The sequence below is a fragment of the Sorex fumeus genome, unplaced genomic scaffold (assembly GCF_029834395.1).
Source record: "Sorex fumeus unplaced genomic scaffold, SorFum_2.1 ptg000122l, whole genome shotgun sequence".
NCBI classification, from domain to species: Eukaryota; Metazoa; Chordata; class Mammalia; order Eulipotyphla; family Soricidae; genus Sorex; species Sorex fumeus.
Window position 1 is genome coordinate 7,747,670 of NW_026606179.1, and position 18,767 is coordinate 7,766,436.

The 18,767-nt window shown below is 47.3% G+C and overlaps 1 protein-coding gene across 1 annotated transcript; it reads left to right on the top strand.

Moving 5' to 3' along the window:
* The first annotated feature begins 1,889 nt into the window (after positions 1–1,889).
* Positions 1,890–8,410, top strand: LOC130044458 (zinc finger protein 383-like). Its single transcript, XM_056137196.1, has 6 exons — positions 1,890–2,254; positions 2,433–2,559; positions 3,048–3,161; positions 6,051–6,290; positions 6,555–7,943; positions 8,395–8,410. The coding sequence occupies exons 1-5, from the start codon at positions 2,213–2,215 to the stop codon at positions 7,904–7,906; spliced, it is 1,875 nt and encodes a 624-aa protein (XP_055993171.1). The 5' UTR covers positions 1,890–2,212; the 3' UTR covers positions 7,907–7,943; positions 8,395–8,410.
* The last annotated feature ends 10,357 nt before the right edge of the window (positions 8,411–18,767 follow it).

The window sequence follows — 18,767 nt, forward strand, 5'->3', positions numbered from 1 at the left end:
GAATATTAGTAATATCTAAGTTAATGTCTTTTGGAGCTGATAATAAATACAGTACGTAAACAACAGTGCATTCTCTCCAACTCCCCTGTTACATTCCTCACTCCTCCAGCCAGTCTGGTCTCCTTGGAAAGGCTATGCTCACCTCTGTCTCTGAAACTCGAGCTCCCACACCTCCTTTTCCTGCCACCCCCTTTCCACTCTGCTGCTGTGTAGGTGCCACTGTTCAGTTGGCACCCCTTCTTCAGCCCATGCTCCCATGCACTTAGTTTTCATCTCTTTAATCTCAAAAAATTCTTCAACCTTTTATTGAGGGCACTGACTTTTTTGTTTTTGTTTTTGAGCCAAACCCGCCAATGCCCAGGGTTTACTCCTGGACCTATATTCAGGAATCTCTTCTGGTGGTCTCAGGGGACCATACGGGGTGCCGGGAATTGAACCCAAGTTGGCTACATGCAAGGTAAGCGCCCTCCCTGCAGTTCTATCGCTCTAGCCTGGCACTGACTTTTTTTTTTTTTTTTGCTTTTTTTGGTTACACCCGGCAATGCTCAGAGGTTATTCTTGGCTCTGTGCTCAGGAATTACTCCTGGAAGTGCTTGGGGGACCGTATGGGATGCCGAGGATCGAACCCAGATTGGCCACATGCAAAGCAAATGCCCTGCCCTACCTGCTGTACTATCATCCCAGCACTGACATTTTTAAAGACTAGAGTCACATCCTGCCTAATTTGGGGGTCCTTTAAGGCTGTTTTTACATGAGTGTTGGCCTAATGCCATCCAGGATGTGGCCAATCAAGATTCTTACCCATGTTCTCCAATGACTTATTGTATGCCTACACTCATTGCCCCACATCATTAAGGAAAAAAAAAACATGTCATGAAACTAACATAAGAGCAGGGGGGATTCTGATTGGCCCATGTGGAGTCTTTGTTCACCACTGAGTCAGTGATTCGCCAGGGATAGCTCATGCTATGAGATCATATGCCAGGAAAGGAGGAAGCAGGCCTGTGACTGGCTGACTTGGGTCACATGACATGGAAATCTGGAAAACTGGTCTCAGATCGCTCTGGCTTGGGTCCATACCACACAAGGATTGATTGAACCGTAGAACAAACACTTTTCTACAGTTCAATCAGATGATGCTGAGGTTCTCAGTCCTGGCATACACCTTACCACCAGCATGTGCTGGTATCTGGAGTGAGATTGTCCTGGGAAAACTAGGGGTGAGCCTGGCATCTAAGGAATAGGGACCAGAGATGCAATCAGCCTCTGCCCTGCCGGGGACAGCACCCCACAACCCCCAATGAAGTCACATTCGGAAGTAGGAGGTTACATTTCCCTGGGGAAACTCGGACTGACTGCTGGGTTCAAATCCTACTGGCTTCCAGCAGTGATAGCAGTGTGGTCTGGGGCCAGTTCCTGAACGCCCCTGAGCTGCAGTGTCCACAACTGCCTATGAAGGGTATGTGATTTGCACATGCGCCTCCTTCTGTAAGTGACTGGCACAGTCACTTTGCAACACAAAGGCTGGAACGCCCCATTCATTCAGAACTTTATGTATACTTCTACTCCTGACTCTCCAAGCCCCACTTCCTCTGCCTGTGCTTCCTTATGTTCAATGGAGAAAAACATGAAGAACTAGCTCTGAGGGATTAAGGAAACCCTCCCCACCATTCATGCCCAGGAACTACCTACTAGCTAGAATACTGGTCTTACTAAGCCTTCTGTGTGCTGACACTTTGCCCTGGAAAGGACATACTCATTTCTGGGGAGAAGCACACACCTTCAGAACTAACTGAGGCAGAAGTGAAAAGAGTAACTAAGTTTCTCAAGCACCATCACCATGAGGGACCCAGCCCTGGGATTACCCTCATATTTGGCACACACTCCCTCCCACTCAGACATTTATGCCCATTTTATTGATGTGAAACTGGAGGAAGGGGACGATTTCTTCCTCCTGCCTGATTGGAATCAAGCCTGGATGGGCTTATTCCTAGGCCCCAACTCTGTCTACCCAGTGGCTGACATTCTCTCCTTTGTATCTTTTCTCTCCCTTAAGCTGTCCCATGTTCTTCGGCTTTCACTTGCACAAGGATGACTCTGGCTCAGCTTGGCCATCTCCTCCTCATCCTTTGAGACTCAGCCGACACTGCCTTCTTCTCTCCAGGCTTTTCTGTGAAAAGGCTCGTGCTCTTGACCATGCTCTGCTTCTCTAATGCTTGTTATGGCCTTCCCACCCAGCCAGCGAAGGAGTCAGGTTTGACTGCTATCCTGTGAGCCAAACACAGCTGCTGCTTCAGAACAAGCCAGGGGTAGGGGGTCTGGATCTTTGTATAAGTCCTTGAGGATCTCCTGTGGCACTGATGGAAGGCAGGTTCCTTTCTTGGTGCTCTGTGCCAGCTCCTGGATGAACAAGAAGCGGGTTGGCTTTACAGGAACCAGTGGTGTTCAAGGATGTGGCAGTGGATTTCACCCCCAAGGAGTGGCAGCTGCTGGAGCCAGCACAGAAGGCCCTGTACAAAGATGTGATGCTGGAGAACTACAGGAACCTGGGCTCCCTGGGTGAGGACAGGCTCCCTAGGGCAGGCAGGCGTCCACACAGCTTCCTGGCACTCCTCAAAGTCTCCAAAGCTTTGAGAGATAATAGAGTCCTGCCCTAGGACTGCACACGAGCACGCTGGTGTTAATGATGTTGGCTTGCTTTGGAAGCTACTTCTGCTGGTCTCAAGATAGTGGCCAGCCCTAAGAAGTGCAAGACTTTCCAATTCTGCAACAGATGCTGTTGAAGGTGTTCACGTAGCCCTGTTCCCCCTAATAGTATACCCTTCCTTCTGGTTGGATCTGGCTTCAATAGCATGATCAATTGGCTGATTCCCCTCTGCAGGGATGGGCCCTTCTCCTTAACAATGGTGGGAGGGAGGTGCTGGACAGAGTGGAGGCTCAGAGGCAGCTCTGGGGGCCTTTGTATCGCACTGTGGTTTTTGCCAGTCTACGTCTGGCACCACAGGATTTCTCCAGCTGGAGAGAACTAACACTTCTTCCTGGGGTAGGGTATCTGTTCTACAAACCAAAGCTGATCACCAGGCTGGAGAAAGGAGATGAGCCCTACAATCAGGAGCACCAGGGTCCCGGAGCCCCACAACAAGGACATGCAGGAGTTGGCAGTGGTGAGTAGGTCCCCCTGTGTCTCCATGGAAAACCCTTCCCAACCCACCCATGGAGGCACTGCACACTCAGTGATGGCTATTTCTTGTAGTCTCGCTCTGCCACTCCTCCCGCCAGATCCTCCCATGCCCCCTTCCTCTTATTACTGACTGTGCTTGCTGCTTCCATGCATCCCATGACCACTTTGTCTGCATGCATCCGTGTCTTTATGGTCAAAAGGAATTTATTTACATAGTGCTCGGTGCAGCCTGGTTTAGGATCATCTCCAGTTCCTGCTTCTGTTGTCCTCCTATGGCCACAGAGCATTTCCCAGTAGCACTGTGGGAAATCCTTAGCAAACAAGAGAACCAGAGAGATTTTTAAAAAAATTTTATTGAATCACTGTGAGATAGTTATAAGCTTTCATTATTTGGGTTACAATCACACAATGATCAGACACCCATCCCTCCACCAGTGCACGTTCCCCACCACCAATATCCCCGGTATACCCCCCCTTTCCCACCCTCCCTCTGCCTCCATGGCAGACATAATTCCCCATAATATCTCTCTACTTTTGGGCATTATGGTTTGCAATACAGACCCGGAGAGGTTATCATGTTTGGTCCTTATCTACTTTCTGCACACCTCCCATCCTGACTGATTCCTCCAGCCATCTTTTTCTTAGTGATCCCTTCTCTATTCCAGCTGCCTTCTCCCCTTTCTTTGCTCATGAGGCAGGCTTCCAGCTATGGAGCAATCTATCTGTCATGTGTATCTACTGTCCTTAGGTGTCAGCTTCATGTTATGTTGTTTTATACTCCATAAATGAGTGCATTCCTTCTATGTCTGTCCCTCTCTTTCTGACTCATTTCACTTAGCATGATACTCTCCATGTCTATCTATTTATAAGCAAAGTTCATGACTTCATCTCTCCTGACAGCTGCATAGTATTCCATTTTATAGATGTACCCAAGTTTCTTTAACCAGTCATCTGTTCTAGGGCACTTGGGTTGTTTACAGATTTTGGCTATTGTGAACAGTGCTGCAATGAACATATAGGTACAGATGTCATTTCTACTGTGCTTTTTTGTATCCTCGAGATATAGTCCCAGAAGTGGTATTTCAGGGTCATATGGAAGGTCAATTTTTAGTTTTTGAAGGACTGTCCATATTGTTTTCCAGAAAGGCTGGACTAGTGGGAATTCCCACCAACAGTGGAAGAGTGTCCCTTTTTTTCCACATCCACACCAGCACTGGTTGCTTTTGTTCTTTTGAATATGTGCCAGTCAGAGAGAATTTTTCAAAATGGTACAGAGGATTCTCAAGAGTGTCGTTTTGTTCTACTGTATATTGTAGCATGGATGAGAAGGGGGGGAAAAGCCCAGAGGCATTACTGACACACAACCAAATGGCTTAGTTTCCTGATAGTTGTTTCACTTAAAAGTCAGTTTCCAGGGTCAGGGAGAGAGCACGGGTTAAGGCTCACTCATGCCTGGCTGCAATATGGTCTCCCAGAGAGGAGTCCGAGGGTGCTCAGGGCAACTTTCATTATGGTGACTGCGAAGTGGGAGCTACCCCGATGCCTGTGAAAAATGGAACCCTTCAGTGCACTCTGGGATAGCTGAACAATGGGCAAAGCGGCTGAATTCTTTATCGCTGCACACAGCAATGCCATAATTGTATAGTGCAGTGAAGAAGCCAGTTGCAAAAGTGCCCTAAGTTCATGTATATGCACTGGGCAGCAGCAAGCCAAGGCCCCCAGCACCATTTGAAGGTGAGCTGTGGTTTCCCTTGGGGACAGATAACAAGAAGGAAATATAACAGTGGTGCAGGACCAGTCGATTCTGAGATGTTGTTTCCTGATCATGATTATTACGGCATTTGTTTTAAAAAAATTGTTTGTTCTACTTATATACAGATAGCATCATATTTTCATGAAAAGGGAACTTAACATGAATTTCTTCTTGATAATGCAGCCCTACCACATGAAGTGCTGGGACTATGAGGAGTGATAGCTAATACATTATTAGTATTGAACATTCCACATCACATCCTCCTTGATAGCTATCAACTCTTGCTTTATTTCTGGCACACATATTTAATGTATCTTTATTTTATTATTATTTTTTAATAAATCATTTTTTTTCCTTTTTGGGTCACACCTGGCGATGCACAGGGGTTACTCCTGGCTCTGCACTCAGGAGTCACTCCTGGCAGTGCTCAGGGGACAATATGGGATGCTGGGAATCAAACCCGGATCGGCGGCGTGCAAGGCAAACGCCCCACCTGCTGTGCTATCTCTCCAGCCCCTTTAATGTATCTTTAAACCTTTACTCTGACACATTATGTTTCTTCAGTTATTTCCCACTGATTCTTTTTAGTTGTTTAATTTTGAGCCATACCTATGATGCTCAGGGCTTACTCCTGACTCTGTACTCAGGGATTAATCCTGGAGGTGCTTGGGGACCTTATGTGGTGCTGGGGATCAAACCCAGGTTGGCCGCATGCAGGCAAATGTCCTACCTGCTCTACTATGTTGCTGCCTCCTCATCAATTCTTTTACTCTCTTTATTTGTATTTCATTTGATTTAGTTTCACACACACACACACACACACACTCTCACATACACACACATTCGCTAGTATTGAGGTAGTTGGCATACATGTTTGTGTGAATTGGAGGTAGATGATGTGATGATTTATGTATGTACGTATTGGAATTGATTGCCACAATAAGACTATCACCTCCCCTTCCCTCACATAATTGCTTGCCCCTTGCTTTGGGAGTTCTAATCATGATGTGTACTTAGGATTTGTTTACATTTGGAAGGTACCTTCTAAAACACATCAGCAAAAACAGGTTTAAGGAAGGTTTTTAAAAAGCTATTTATATTCTGAATTTCTTCCAGGCAAGAAGAAGAGGAGTTCAGGGGTGGCAACTCCCAAGTCAGGCACTTCCAAAAACTCATCTCTGAAGAAGGGGAAGCAAATGACCCAGAGATGTATTAAGATGAAAAAGGCTCCAGACAGTGAGGACAGGCTGCCACAGGGACGCGGGAAATCCTGCCCAAGGCAGGCCAGAGGCTCTGCCAAGAAGAAGGGCCCCGGCAAGAAAAATCAGGAGCTGGGGGCCAGACAAAGGGGCGCAAGTTGGTCAGCCACGGGCTCAGGCAAGAACAGTCTCCTAGAAAAGGGAACTCAGGCATCGAGGGCCAGGCCAGGAAGTATGAATCATCTAGTCACAAACTTAGGCAAAAATATTCTCCTTGAAAAGAAAATTCAGGAGCATGGGGCTGGGCAAGGAGGCACAAGTCATCTAGCCACAAATTTAGGTAAAAAGATTCTCCCTGAAAAGAAAATTCAGGAGCCTGGGACCGGGCAAGGAGGTACGAGTCATCTAGCCACAAATTTAGGTAAAAAGATTCTCCCTGAAAAGAAAATTCAGGAGCCTGGGGCCGGGCAAGGAGGTACGAGTCATCTAGCCACAAATTTAGGGAAAAAGATTCTCCCTGAAAAAAAAATTCAGGAGTGCGGGGCAGGGCGAGGAGTTGCAAGTGGACCTGCCACAGACTTGGGCAAAAAGAATCTCCTTGAAAAGAAAATTCAGAGGCCTGGGCCTGAGGGAGGCAGTTCGAGTCTGCCAGGCACAGAGTCAGGTAAGAAGGGTCTCCTTGAAAAGAAAATTCAGGCATCTGAATCGGGTCACTCAGGCACAACTGAGGCACCACAGGATCCTGTTGGGGAGACAGCTGCAAAGCCTGGCACTTCGGAGAAAACACACAAGTCCAAGACAACAAAGCGCCAGTGCCCGAAGGGCAGCAAGGGCAAGGCCCAGTTCACGTGCAAGGAGTGTGGGAAGAGCTTCAAGCAGACGCTGCACCTGGTGGAGCATGAGCGCATCCACACGGGGGAGAAGCCGCACACGTGCGACCAGTGCGGCAAATCGTTCCGCCACAGCTATTACTTCACCACGCACTACAGGATCCACACGGGCGAGCGGCCCTACAAGTGCAAGGAGTGTGGGAAGGCCTTTAACAGCAGCTCCACACTCCACAGCCACTACCGCACGCACACAGGCGAGAAGCCCTTCCGCTGCCCTGAGTGCGGGAAGACCTTCAAACAGAGCACCAAGCTGACACGCCACCGGCGCGTGCACACAGGCGAGAAGCCCTACCAGTGCGACGAGTGCGACAAGTGCTTCAGCCGCAGCTCGTCCCTGAAGGAGCACAAGAGGATCCACACAGGGGAGAAGCCCTATGTGTGCAACGAGTGCGGGAAGGCCTTCCGCTGCAACTCGCACCTGTTCGAGCACCTCCGGATCCACCAGGAGGAGAACTGCCATCGCTGCAAGAAGTGTGGCAAGCGCTGCCGGAGCGCCTTCCAACTGCGCAAGCACAAGAAGCTGCACAAGCCCGTGGCCCGTGCTGAGTGCACCGAGTGTGGGAGAACCTTCACCAGGAAGTCTACGCTCATCAAGCATCAAAAGAGCCACCGGAAGGAGTATTCGTACCACTGCGAGGACTGCGGGAAGGCCTTTCTGTGCAAGTCCAGTGTCCAGCGGCACCAGCGCATGCATGCCGGGGAGATGCCCTACGTGTGCCCGGAGTGTGGGAAAGCCTTCACTGATGGCTCCACGCTCACCAACCACCGCAAAATCCACTCCGTCAAGAGACGCTACGAGTGCATCATCTGTGGCAGTGTCTTTAGGAGGTTCTGCGCCCTGAAACTCCACCGAAACACAGCACACCACACTGAGAAACAGTGAGCCTGGGGTGCTCACACCTGCACTGCCATGAGCCAAAGTGGGAATGTCTGCTTCCTTCATCTTCTGTCATGTGTGTCTGCTGGACTGTCTACAACTGCCCACGCCTACCACATGGAGAAGTGTCCCAGGAGATTCTTGGTTGCTTGACTTGGTGCTGCTTCTGTTTTCAAAGGCACCAAGATCCCCCCGCATAGATGCTCCCAGTCCACATGTTAGCCGTGGAGCTCTGGGGAATTGAATCTGTAGCTAAGTTCAGGTTTAGTTTTTGTTTTTCAGTTTTGATAGTTACTTCCTGTATGTGGCTATTTAAAAGAAAACAAAAAAAAAAGCCCCCGTTGATCGTCGATTTGCTCGAGCGGGCCCAGTAACGTCTCCATTGGAGACTTTGTTGTTACTGTGTCTGGCATATCGAATACTCTCGGTAGCTTGCCGGGCTCTCTGATACAAATCCATAAAAAATTAAATAAAAAAAAACACTATTTTTCCAGCCATACTAGTCACTTCTCAGTACCTCATGGCTGCAATATTGGACAGCTCCGTTAGAGACTTTTCCACCGCTGAAAAAATATTCTGTTTAGTACTGACTGACAGCTTTTAAGTTGCCAGAATTATCACACCATGTCAGCCCCCAGAAAGTGCAGGTGTAAGGTACCACTGTGAGAAGCCAAATGTAGCATATTCTAAATGGCTTCCAAAGTATGCTGGACACTGAAAGCCTGTGGAATAGGAGCTATCATTCCTGTTTTGTACGTGTAGGCTCATGAGAGTTTTTCATTAAATGATTAGTTATTTCAAAATTTTGCATGTAAAATGAGACTGTTACTATTTTTATATTCTACTCATAATCTCAAGATTCAGCCACTCATAAAGGGTAAGTGTATTTTTTTATACAGCTGCTTTCATGTCTTCCAAACTGCTCTCTGAGTCCAGAAGTGTGGCTCCACCTTTGGTGCAGTTGACAGAGGGCAGTCCAGGTCAAAGGTGGAAAAACTACAGCTAAACCCAGCCTGTTTTTTCAAATAATATTTTTATTAGAATATAGCGCTATCCATTTGTTTGGTTGTGATTGTGCTTTCAGTAGCAAAGTTAAGTAGTTACAGCAGAGACTGGGTGGTACACAGAGCCTTGACTGTTCACTGTGAGACCCTGGACACATCTGATATCCTACTTGTGGGCCTATCCAAAGAAAATGAAGACATTAATACAAAGGTTACAGCCACCCGCAACATTTATTGATAGTTCATTGGATAAAGAAGCTATTCTACATATATACAAACAATGAATAGTATCCAGCTACAGAAAGGTGCAAGTTTGTCATTTACCATTAAATGAAAGATCTCAAAAGGATTATAGGAAGCAAAATAGAATTTTTTATCTTTCTCCAGAGGAAGACAAGTATGGGATGATCTCACCCATGCATGCAGTATAAAGATATAAAATTGATGAATGACAAAACCAAAACCGAACTGGTGGGCACTGCCAATAAAACTAAAATTACCTGAGGAGAAGAGGGTGATGAGCAGGACAGAGAGTGGAGGGACGAGATGGAGGACAGTGAGCTTTGCTTGCTTTAGAAAAGTATTTACTTAGCCATACTCAAAACCGCTAAACTGAAATGAAGAAGGTGGGAGTATGAGAATGGGCAGAAAAAGGAGAAAATAATTCTGGGACTTTTGTGATGATGCGCAATATAAAAGATATTTTGTATTGCAGTTCAGCCTATATATATATATATATATATATATATATATATGGACATACATGCATACTTGAAAGGCACCACTTGTCCTGCTTACTTGCACATGCTTATTCTCTTAGCCTTCAAAAGTACTGGCCGTGACACCCCCCTCCCTGTGATATCACTAAGCAATTGGGGGGTGTGCCCCCTCTTTGCCAGATCTTTGTTCTGTGCCTAGGGACCTGGGCAACCTGGTAGTAACTGATACTACCTCCTTGAGCTGGAGGTAGTATCACTTGCCCTGGAAGCAGCTTGGAGGCTGATACAGACCATTTCCCTGAGTCCTTCCTGAGCTCCAGAATGGTTCCGTCCCCTCCTGTCCAGCCCTGTGAACACTGAGGAAGCACAGACAAAAAGCAAGCATGCAGAGTGCAAGGACAAGAACCACCCAGGACTCTGCTCTCAGGGATACATCTTTGCTTTTGCAGTCCCATCTTAAGAATTATCTTAAGAGAAGGGCTGGAGGAATAGGAAGGTGTGGTAGGCCCTTGTTTGGGAGACATTTGTATTTGGAGATGGAGAGGTGAGGGGGAAGAGAAGGCCTGAGATACCAAATTCTTTTTGGTTGCCAACAACAGAAACCCAACTCACATGAGTTAAAGGCATGTACTGGCTCACATCCTGGGAAGTTTTCTTGCCTGAAATTGTCTTTGCAGTCAAATGCTTTCCGTCAGCTTTGATTTTAGAGGCTGGAGCAGAGAATTGGAGGCAGGCACAGCTATGTTGCACTCCCTCATCTCTGTGCCTTTGCCTCATCGTTCTCTCGGCATGCAGAGCACTCTTCATAATGGGTACACCTATCAGCAGCCCCAGTATTGAGGCCTTGGGCTGAGCTTCCTTGCGGATTCTGAATCATTCCTAATAAAGCATCCCAAATGAGCAGTTATAATCTGGTGAAGGAGTTGGGAGATCTTACTTTCTTTTCCTCCTTTGAGCCATTACAGTGAGAATTGTCATAGTTGGACATTGTTGAAGAGAACATCAACCAGGGAGAATGGACATGAGGGAAGATAGAAGCATTAGTTCTGAGGAAGGCTGACATACTACAGGAGAAGTAGCTGGGGTAGCAGTAGGTTGGCACTTGCAGGATGGAAAGAAGTACAAGACTTCTAAGATAAGTATGGAAATATGGGACCAGTATTGCTAAGAATCATATTAACAATATTAAAAATATGGAACCAGTATAGTTAAGAATTAAATGGAGAGGATCAAGGAGAGGCAGTTATGTTGGATGACTCTCTGGGGTCCAAGCAGAAAAGACTGGGATGGGGCAGATTGGACAATAGGAATTGAGAGTTCATTTGCTTCTGGAGTTGAGTTGGACTAAAGAACTAAAGTTGAACTGACTGTTGGCAAAAACTGAGAGTTCATTAAAGTTGCATGTGGTTAATTGAATTTTTGTGTCTTGGCTGTTTTTTTACTGGAGGGAGAGGGCATTGGGTTATACTCAGTGGTACCTCAGTATTATATCTGGTGGTGGTCAGCAGACCTTATTTGGTACCAGGGATCAAACCAAGTAAGGAGTGGGTGGTCTGTGTGTGCAAAGGGTGACACATTTTAGGTTGTATCTGTGGGAGTTTGTGAGAGTGAAATGAAAGTGTATGAGTGTGTAGGAGTGAGAGTGTATATAAGTGTAAGTGTGTGAGAATGTGAATGAGAGTGTATTAATGGAAGTGTGTGAATAAGAGTGTGTGTGAGACTTTCCTGGTTGGCAAGCCCACTGATGGTGTTGTGTGATGCCTTCGGACACAAGTTATGTGAATCTGCCACAGCCCCACCCCCAGGCATGCCCACTGATGTTGGGGCACGTGAGAGCTCACATGATGTATGGCCACATGTGCTTCAGACCACACCACTCCCATATCCCATTCAGAATCCCCACTGAGAAGCAAGTGCATGTGCACTCTCAGGAGAACAAGAAGGAGCTTCTTCTGGCAAGGCTGGGGCTTGTCTGGGAGGGCTAAGAAGTAACAAGTGTGTGTGAACCCCTGAGTGACGTTCTGAGCGGCATCAGTCTTTGTCGTCTGTGGGGCAGGCAAAGAAACCTATAAAGGTGGTAAGGGAGAGTGGGGCAGTTATGGGGCACATTTAAGGGCACAGCAATTCTCCTTTATTTCGCCCCTCCTTAGTCCCCCAGCACCCCCATGTTTCACTATTATCCCACACAAGCCGTCCCTTTCTCGGCCACTAGGCCAAACCCTTGGCAAACATGCAGCACACTAGGGCGCACATGTCCAATAGGCACCGCTGCCTGAGGGCACAAGTTATGTGAGTGTGCCATAGCCCGAACCCACAGGCACACACACTGATTTTGCAGCATGAAGCCCACTGAGGCATAGGCACACCCTGCCTCGGGGTACAAGATACATAGCTGCTAGGAGCCCCAGCCCCATGAACCAAGAGCTAGGAGAAGGGTCTGCGGGGGTGAGGTACTAGGGCTAGGGGCCAGGTGTCTGGGCCCTGAGCAAGAACCAGCAAAGTCTTGGTGATGTGGGGTGGGGCTACATGCTGGGTTCCATCACAACTGTCAACTGTTAAGTGTCCACAAGCTAGAACTCAACTGCCAACCGAAACACATTTGTTTCAGCGAGATTTTTCAAGGTTTTACTCACATACCAAAATGCACTTATACAAGGAACTCAGCGCTGAGGGCACTCATATAAGAGATTCAGCGCTGGGGGTTCATAAAGCCTAAAAGACTTGGGACCTCAAGCATCTGTGTAGCAGGCATTATATACTCTTTTTTAGGTTACAAAAAGAGAATACATCTTGTCCTTTCACATGGCAGTTACATTCCCATCTAAGAGCAAAGCAGATGTACATAAGCAAAATGGAGCGGTTAAAACATCATGACTTAGCTAAACATCTGTAGGGGTCCGAAGCCCTTTCATGGATGAGAAAGTGCTTGAAAATGACTTAGCTAAACATTTGTAGTGATGAGTCAGTGGCCTTGAGTCTGGCCTTGGGTCTGGCCTGTTTCTTCTCTCTGTATGTCTGTGGGTGGTCAAGGAGGGACTATTTCAAGATGGAGTTACTTTTGTCTCTCATCAACATCATCATCTTATTATCTTTGTCGATTTATCACTAATGTGATTTGCCTTTCAGGGCCATATCACAGGATAAGGGTGCCCAGAAAAATTGGGGGGCGGGTGCTGTTGCAGGTGAGTGGGGCTGTGTGTGTGTGTGTGTGTGTGTGTGCGCGCGCGCGCGCCTGTGTAAATGGACCTGTGTGTGTAGATGTGTGGGGAACCATGTATGTCTGTATATATGTGTGTGTGTGTGTATGGGTATGTGAGAGAGAGCATGGGTATGTGAGAGAGAGTATGGGTATGTGAGAGAGTTGTCAGCCAGCCAGCAGCCTGCGGCGGGGGGTGGGGGGGGATGGGGGGGGAGGTTGCGGGAACCCTAACTCAAGTAGCCCTCTCTTGCCCCCTAGTGGAGAAAGGATGGGGTGCAGCAGCAGCAGAGGGAAGGGTGTGTCTGAAGTCCCAAGGCAGCTCTGGGGAAGCAGCAGGCCCTTCAGGAGGGGTCTGAAGCCCTTTCATGGATGAGAAGGTGCTTGAAAAGCTACTTTTGAGCTTTCAGTGAATCTTCAGCCTAGTCCATCCTGGGGATCCCAGGGAGCAGTTCCAGTGCTCCTAGTTTGTGCCTCTGCAGCTGGGTGTGCACATACGCTGTGGGGGTGTGGGCACCGTGTCCATGTATGTGGTGAGAGCCCAGGAGGCCTGGGGGTACTTAGGTCAGTGTAGGGTGATGGTTGCATGTGCTGCGCTGGGATTCTAAGCACAGTGGATGTTTTTGGCCGGGGTGGGGGGCCTGCTGGGTTGGGGGAATTCCCTGCTGAGTGGCACTGGCGGAATCCTCCTGCCCCCTAGAGGAGAGAGACTGGGGAGGACAGAGAAACTGGGCACTTGACATGAGGGGAGGAGGGGATCTCTCCAGGATTCCCTGAGAACTCTATGGGAGAGTTCTTGGGGTGTGCTAGGGGGGACAAAGGATATTGAGGAAGCTCCAGCAGTTGAAGAGACCATGAGGGGCTAGGGAGCATTATTATGGGAAAATAAATGTTGTAGAAGCTCTGCAGGTAAAAGTGAAGGAGCAGTTCGTATGTCAGCAGATGGGTTTTTGGGGTCCTCAGAGGACGCATATGAAAATTATCAGGTAGGAAGGGCACTAGGAACAGAGACTTTGAGTAGATGGATGGTAGTGCTGGTGGGAGGGGACTGGGAGAAAGCTGGGGTTCATCTGCTAGGGGCAGCCTTCAGGAGTTGAAGCTGGAGGTAGTCCCCTGTGTCACAGTCAAAGGAGACTTGTGTCCAGGTATTGTTCCAGTGGTGTGTGCTGTGTGGGGAGGGATCTTCATATCGGGGAACCTGCCAGTCTCAGCCAGTGCATGTCTTGGAGTTTCCCTGAATGGGTGTGTTCAAATGTTCATGTCATGTCTTTGTGCCCAGTATCCTTGTTTATCCTAAAATGTTTTTTTCCGTGTTGAGGTGTGGGGGTGGGGTGGGGGGCAAGGGGGTGGGGAGTTACGTGCCTGGGTGTTGCTGAGTGTGTGGGTATGTTCCTGAACATTGTGTATTTGTGATTCGATTTGTGGCTCTCAGTGTTTTTAAGGTCAGCAAGGAGAAAAGGACTCTGAGCCTCTGATGGTGATCTCTGAACTGGTCACTCTAGCCCAGGGCTTGCTGTAGGGTTAATTCCCACAAACAGCAAATCTTACCCACTCTTCCAACTCATGGGATGTGACTGACAAAAATTTCAAGTGTTCAGTGTGACTTTGTGAAAGTATATGTTGTAACATGATAACCACCTTTAAGTCTGTTAACATTTTCTTCACCTACACAATTATTATTGTTCAACAAGTATTTGTGATGAGAATACTGAATACTGGGAGGGGCTCACTTAACATTGCCGTGTGGTTGGTGACCCTGCCATCCCAGCAACCCCACTATCCATGCCCATATCCAGGCCCTTGTCACTTTGCACAAAACTCTGTGAACTGCGAATGCGCATGGCCATATACACTATTTCTTACAAATCCATACACAGAAACAGCTCAAAACCTGCACAGACTGGACAGAGACAATACAAGGGTTAAGGATCTTGTATTTGAACAACCTCAGTTCCATCCTTAGTACCACATAGACTGCCCCAAACTCCATCCTCATAAATTACCCCGGAACACAGAGCCATGAGCAGTTCTGAGCACTGCTGTGCGTGGCCCAACCCCCCACTCTCCACAAAAGCCTACAGATACTCATGGCAAGTGAGAGACTGGAGTTCAATTCCCAACGCTACCCACCTTTCAAAACTCCCAAGACCAGCAGCTGTAGTCCCACCTATTACATAGAAGTCAACCACACTCACATCTACACAATGGAGTACTATGTAGCTGTTAGAAAAGATGAAGTCATGAAATTTATATACAAATGGTACAACATGGAAAGTATCATGCTAAGCGAAATGAGTCAGAGAGGGATAGACATAGAAAGATTGCATTCATCTGGGGAATATAAAGTAACAAAATATGAGATTAATACCCAAGAATAGCTGAGATCAGCACCAGGAGGATTACTCCATAGCTTAGAGGCCAGCCGGGCATTCTAGGGGAAAGGGCAGCTCAGATAGAGAAGGGAGCACCAAATAAAGGATGTTTGGAGGATCCTCCCAGGAGGGGAGATGCATGTTGTAAGTAGATTATGGATTGAACTTGTTTGCCACTCAAAGCCTCTTTTGCAGACCACAACACCCCAAAGGAGAGAGAACACAAGGGATTGCCCTGCCACAGAGGCAGGGTGGGATGGGAGGGTTGGGGGTGGGAGGGATACTATCCATGGTGGTGGAAAATGGGCACTGGTGGAGGGATGGGTATTTGATCATTGTATAATCGAAACCCAAGCACAAAAAATTGTAAATCTACAACTGTACCTCATGGTGTTTCACTAATAAAAAAAATTGTTAGGGGAAAAAATTTCTTAACTTTACAATGTCTTAAAACAAACTTGAGGTCTATTCTTCAAAGATATAACTCTAAGTCTGTTAAAATAAAGTTATTCTTTGAGAAGCATGAAAATCTAAAAAGAACGTTGGTATTTGTTACACTGGCATTTGTGACAATCATTTCTAAAAAGACTTCTAAAATTTTACTATTTTACTGCTAACATTTATGCTATTTACCTTTAGTATCTACTCTTTAGATGTTCTTAAAACACAAGAATTGCTTCTCCTACTTTTTATTTCTTCAGTGAAACAAAAGATGCTTTTGTATATTATTAGTTTTTTCATTTTATTTCCCAGGTTTCTTGTTTATTGGAAGCCAATGTCCAATTATTTGAATTAAATATTATAAGCAGCTGTGTTAAAAAAAAATCAACCACACTCACCACACAGACACCACAAATACACAAATACACATACACCCGACATCACACAATCAACACCACACCCCACACTTTCTCACACACCATTTCTCACACATTCATGCACTGTCACACTCTCACAAACCCCACTTTCACGCCCACTCTCACACACAACCCGCTCCCTCCCCCATCACAGGCGAGCAGCTGGTGCCTGCGATATTTTGAGTGAATTAAAAGAGCTTCCAGCGGGGTGACTGAGGCGGCTGCAGAGGCCGCATACTACCACCCTGTGTTCACCCTCAAGCACACGTGTCCGTCCACGTGTCCGTTGACACGTGCCACGAATTTCCGTTGCGGCGCAGGCGCAGACCATCCTGTCCCTACTGCGCATGCGCCTCACCTCACAGCCCGCAGCCAAGATTGCTCAGTCAGCGGCGGACTTCGAGCAGTGAGGTGCGTGTTGGTAAGTGTCTAGTGGCGGTGTGGCGGCCCTGAGGGTGCGATGGCCCCCATATGCCATGGGGGGTCCCAGAAACTGGAGGGGCTGCGCGGATGCTCGCCTGAGGGGAGGGGTAGGCGGTTTGTGGGGTACGGCGATTTGGTTTGTGTCCCCACATTTCCTGCCTGCGCTGTCTCCTCACTCTCTGACGGCCGTGCTATTCCCTCCGAGTGGCATGGATGGGCCTGCAGCGCTCTGTCCCGAGCCAGGGAATCCCCGCCGCCGAGGCCCGCCCTTTCATGGGAGCCATCTTGTCCCAGGGCCGTCAGCCTCTCTCTGGAGTCAGTCACCTCACTCTCTCACCCACCTTCGACCGTCTCCCCTCCACTGCCCCGGAAAGGTCATCCCCCCACTTGATCCCCTATGGTCACCTGTTCTCTCGGCTAGAGGATAGTTACCCCTTCTCTCAGCCCCAGGAAGGGCGACCCTCTGTCTCTCCTGGCCAAACTACCCTCCCCCCCACCTTCGTCCCGGGGTGGGTGCTCTGCCCTCCAAATTCCTGGTCTTGAGGCCCCTGTACCCCCATCCCTGGACGGCGGCTCGACAGAAACCATCCACCTCTGCCCGGTTCTATGTTTCAGGGAATATTTATAACAGGTAGAAGGAGGGGTTTGAAATGTCTGTATTCTTTATTTTCTGAAAAGAAGGAGGTCAGCTTTGGTACTAACAGGAGGAGACCTTGAGAAAAGGAGTGTTAAATCTCAGGATATCTAGGATGATGTTGGGGGATAATGAAGATGAATTATTCTCTGTGCATTTCTTTAATTTTTCTTTATTGTTATTTTTTTGCTTTTTGAATCACATGTTGATGCTTAGGGGTTACTACTGGCTATGCACTCAGGAATTACTCCTGGTGGTGCTCAGGGGACCATATGGGTGCGGGAGATCAAACTGGGTTCGCTGCATGCAAGGCAAATGCCTTACCTACTGTACTATATCACTTGGGGTCCTGTGCATTTCTTTTTAAAATATAATTGTAATAGGTCTTAGATGCCTCTCACTGTCTTGAAATTAAAGGGGGAGAAGGAAGAAAAGGCTGTGTTTGTGTTCGTGTGGGAGAGATGGTTTCTATTTGTCCCTTTTTTTCCCAAAACAAAGTTGTAGTGTAAACCTTAAATATATAAAATGTAAACCATCCTTCGTGCAATAATGTTTTCAAATAAGAAATTGGGAATTGGGGATAGCACAGCGATAGCACAGCGGGTAGGACGTTTGCCTTGCACGCGGCCGACCTGGGTTCGATTTCCAGAATCCCATATGGTCCCCTGAGCACCGCCAGGAGTAATTCCTGAGTGCATGAACCAGGAGTAACCCCTGTGCATTGCCAGGTGTGACCCAAAAAGAAAAAAAAAGAAATTGGGGATTGTAAGTGTTGTGATTCAGTGAGGGGTGGAGGGAGTAAAAAAGAGAAGCTAAGACATGTACTTAAAATGAGACCCAAGCATTCCAGAAAAATGTGATTGGTAATAGCTTTCTTGAGTAGGGAAAAGCTTCTAGAAAAGCAGGTCTAGGATTATCCAGAAAGGGCTTTAAGGTATCCTGGGTGGCCAGTGGAGAGGGTGGGAGGAGGAAGCTGAGACAGAAGCCTGAAGTACTAAGGCAATAGAGAGAGCAAAGCAAGGCAGAGCAGAGGTCAGCACATCAGAGAAGGAATGGAATAGGATAAGGAGAAATAAAGATATGGTGGAACCATGGCCTTTACAGATTAGGCAACCTCATAGTCAAAAGGAACAGAGCTACCTGGGTTGATAGCTTGGATTAGATAGAAAGTAGCACTGTTTCACACTGCTTTGTAGAAACTTTTTTTGTAAAAGTAGTAAATTTACTACTGAAATGTAGAATTCAACTATACCCCCAAAATGAAGCTTACAGTACTTACAGGTTTTAATCTCACTTAATTAATTCTTTGGGACTTACAATTGTGGTGATGTGTAAGCAATACTTTCTCTTTGGCTTCATTTCATATTACCTTGTAACTTCATTGTTTAAAAAGTTGAATCAACATGAAAGACATCACAAAGCTATTTATGAATGTTTCAACACCCATCCCTTCACCAGTGTACATTTCCCACCACCAGTGTCCCCAGTTTTCCTCCCACCCACTCCTCCCAATCCCCTACCCTGTCTGCCTCTGTGGCAGACACCTTTTTTTTCTTGCTCTCTCGCTCCTTTTATGCATTATGGTTTGCAACTGGGTGGCAGCATTGGGCTGTGAACGTTACTGCCAGTGCATCTAGAGGTGCAGTGAGGTGGGGGTAGGTA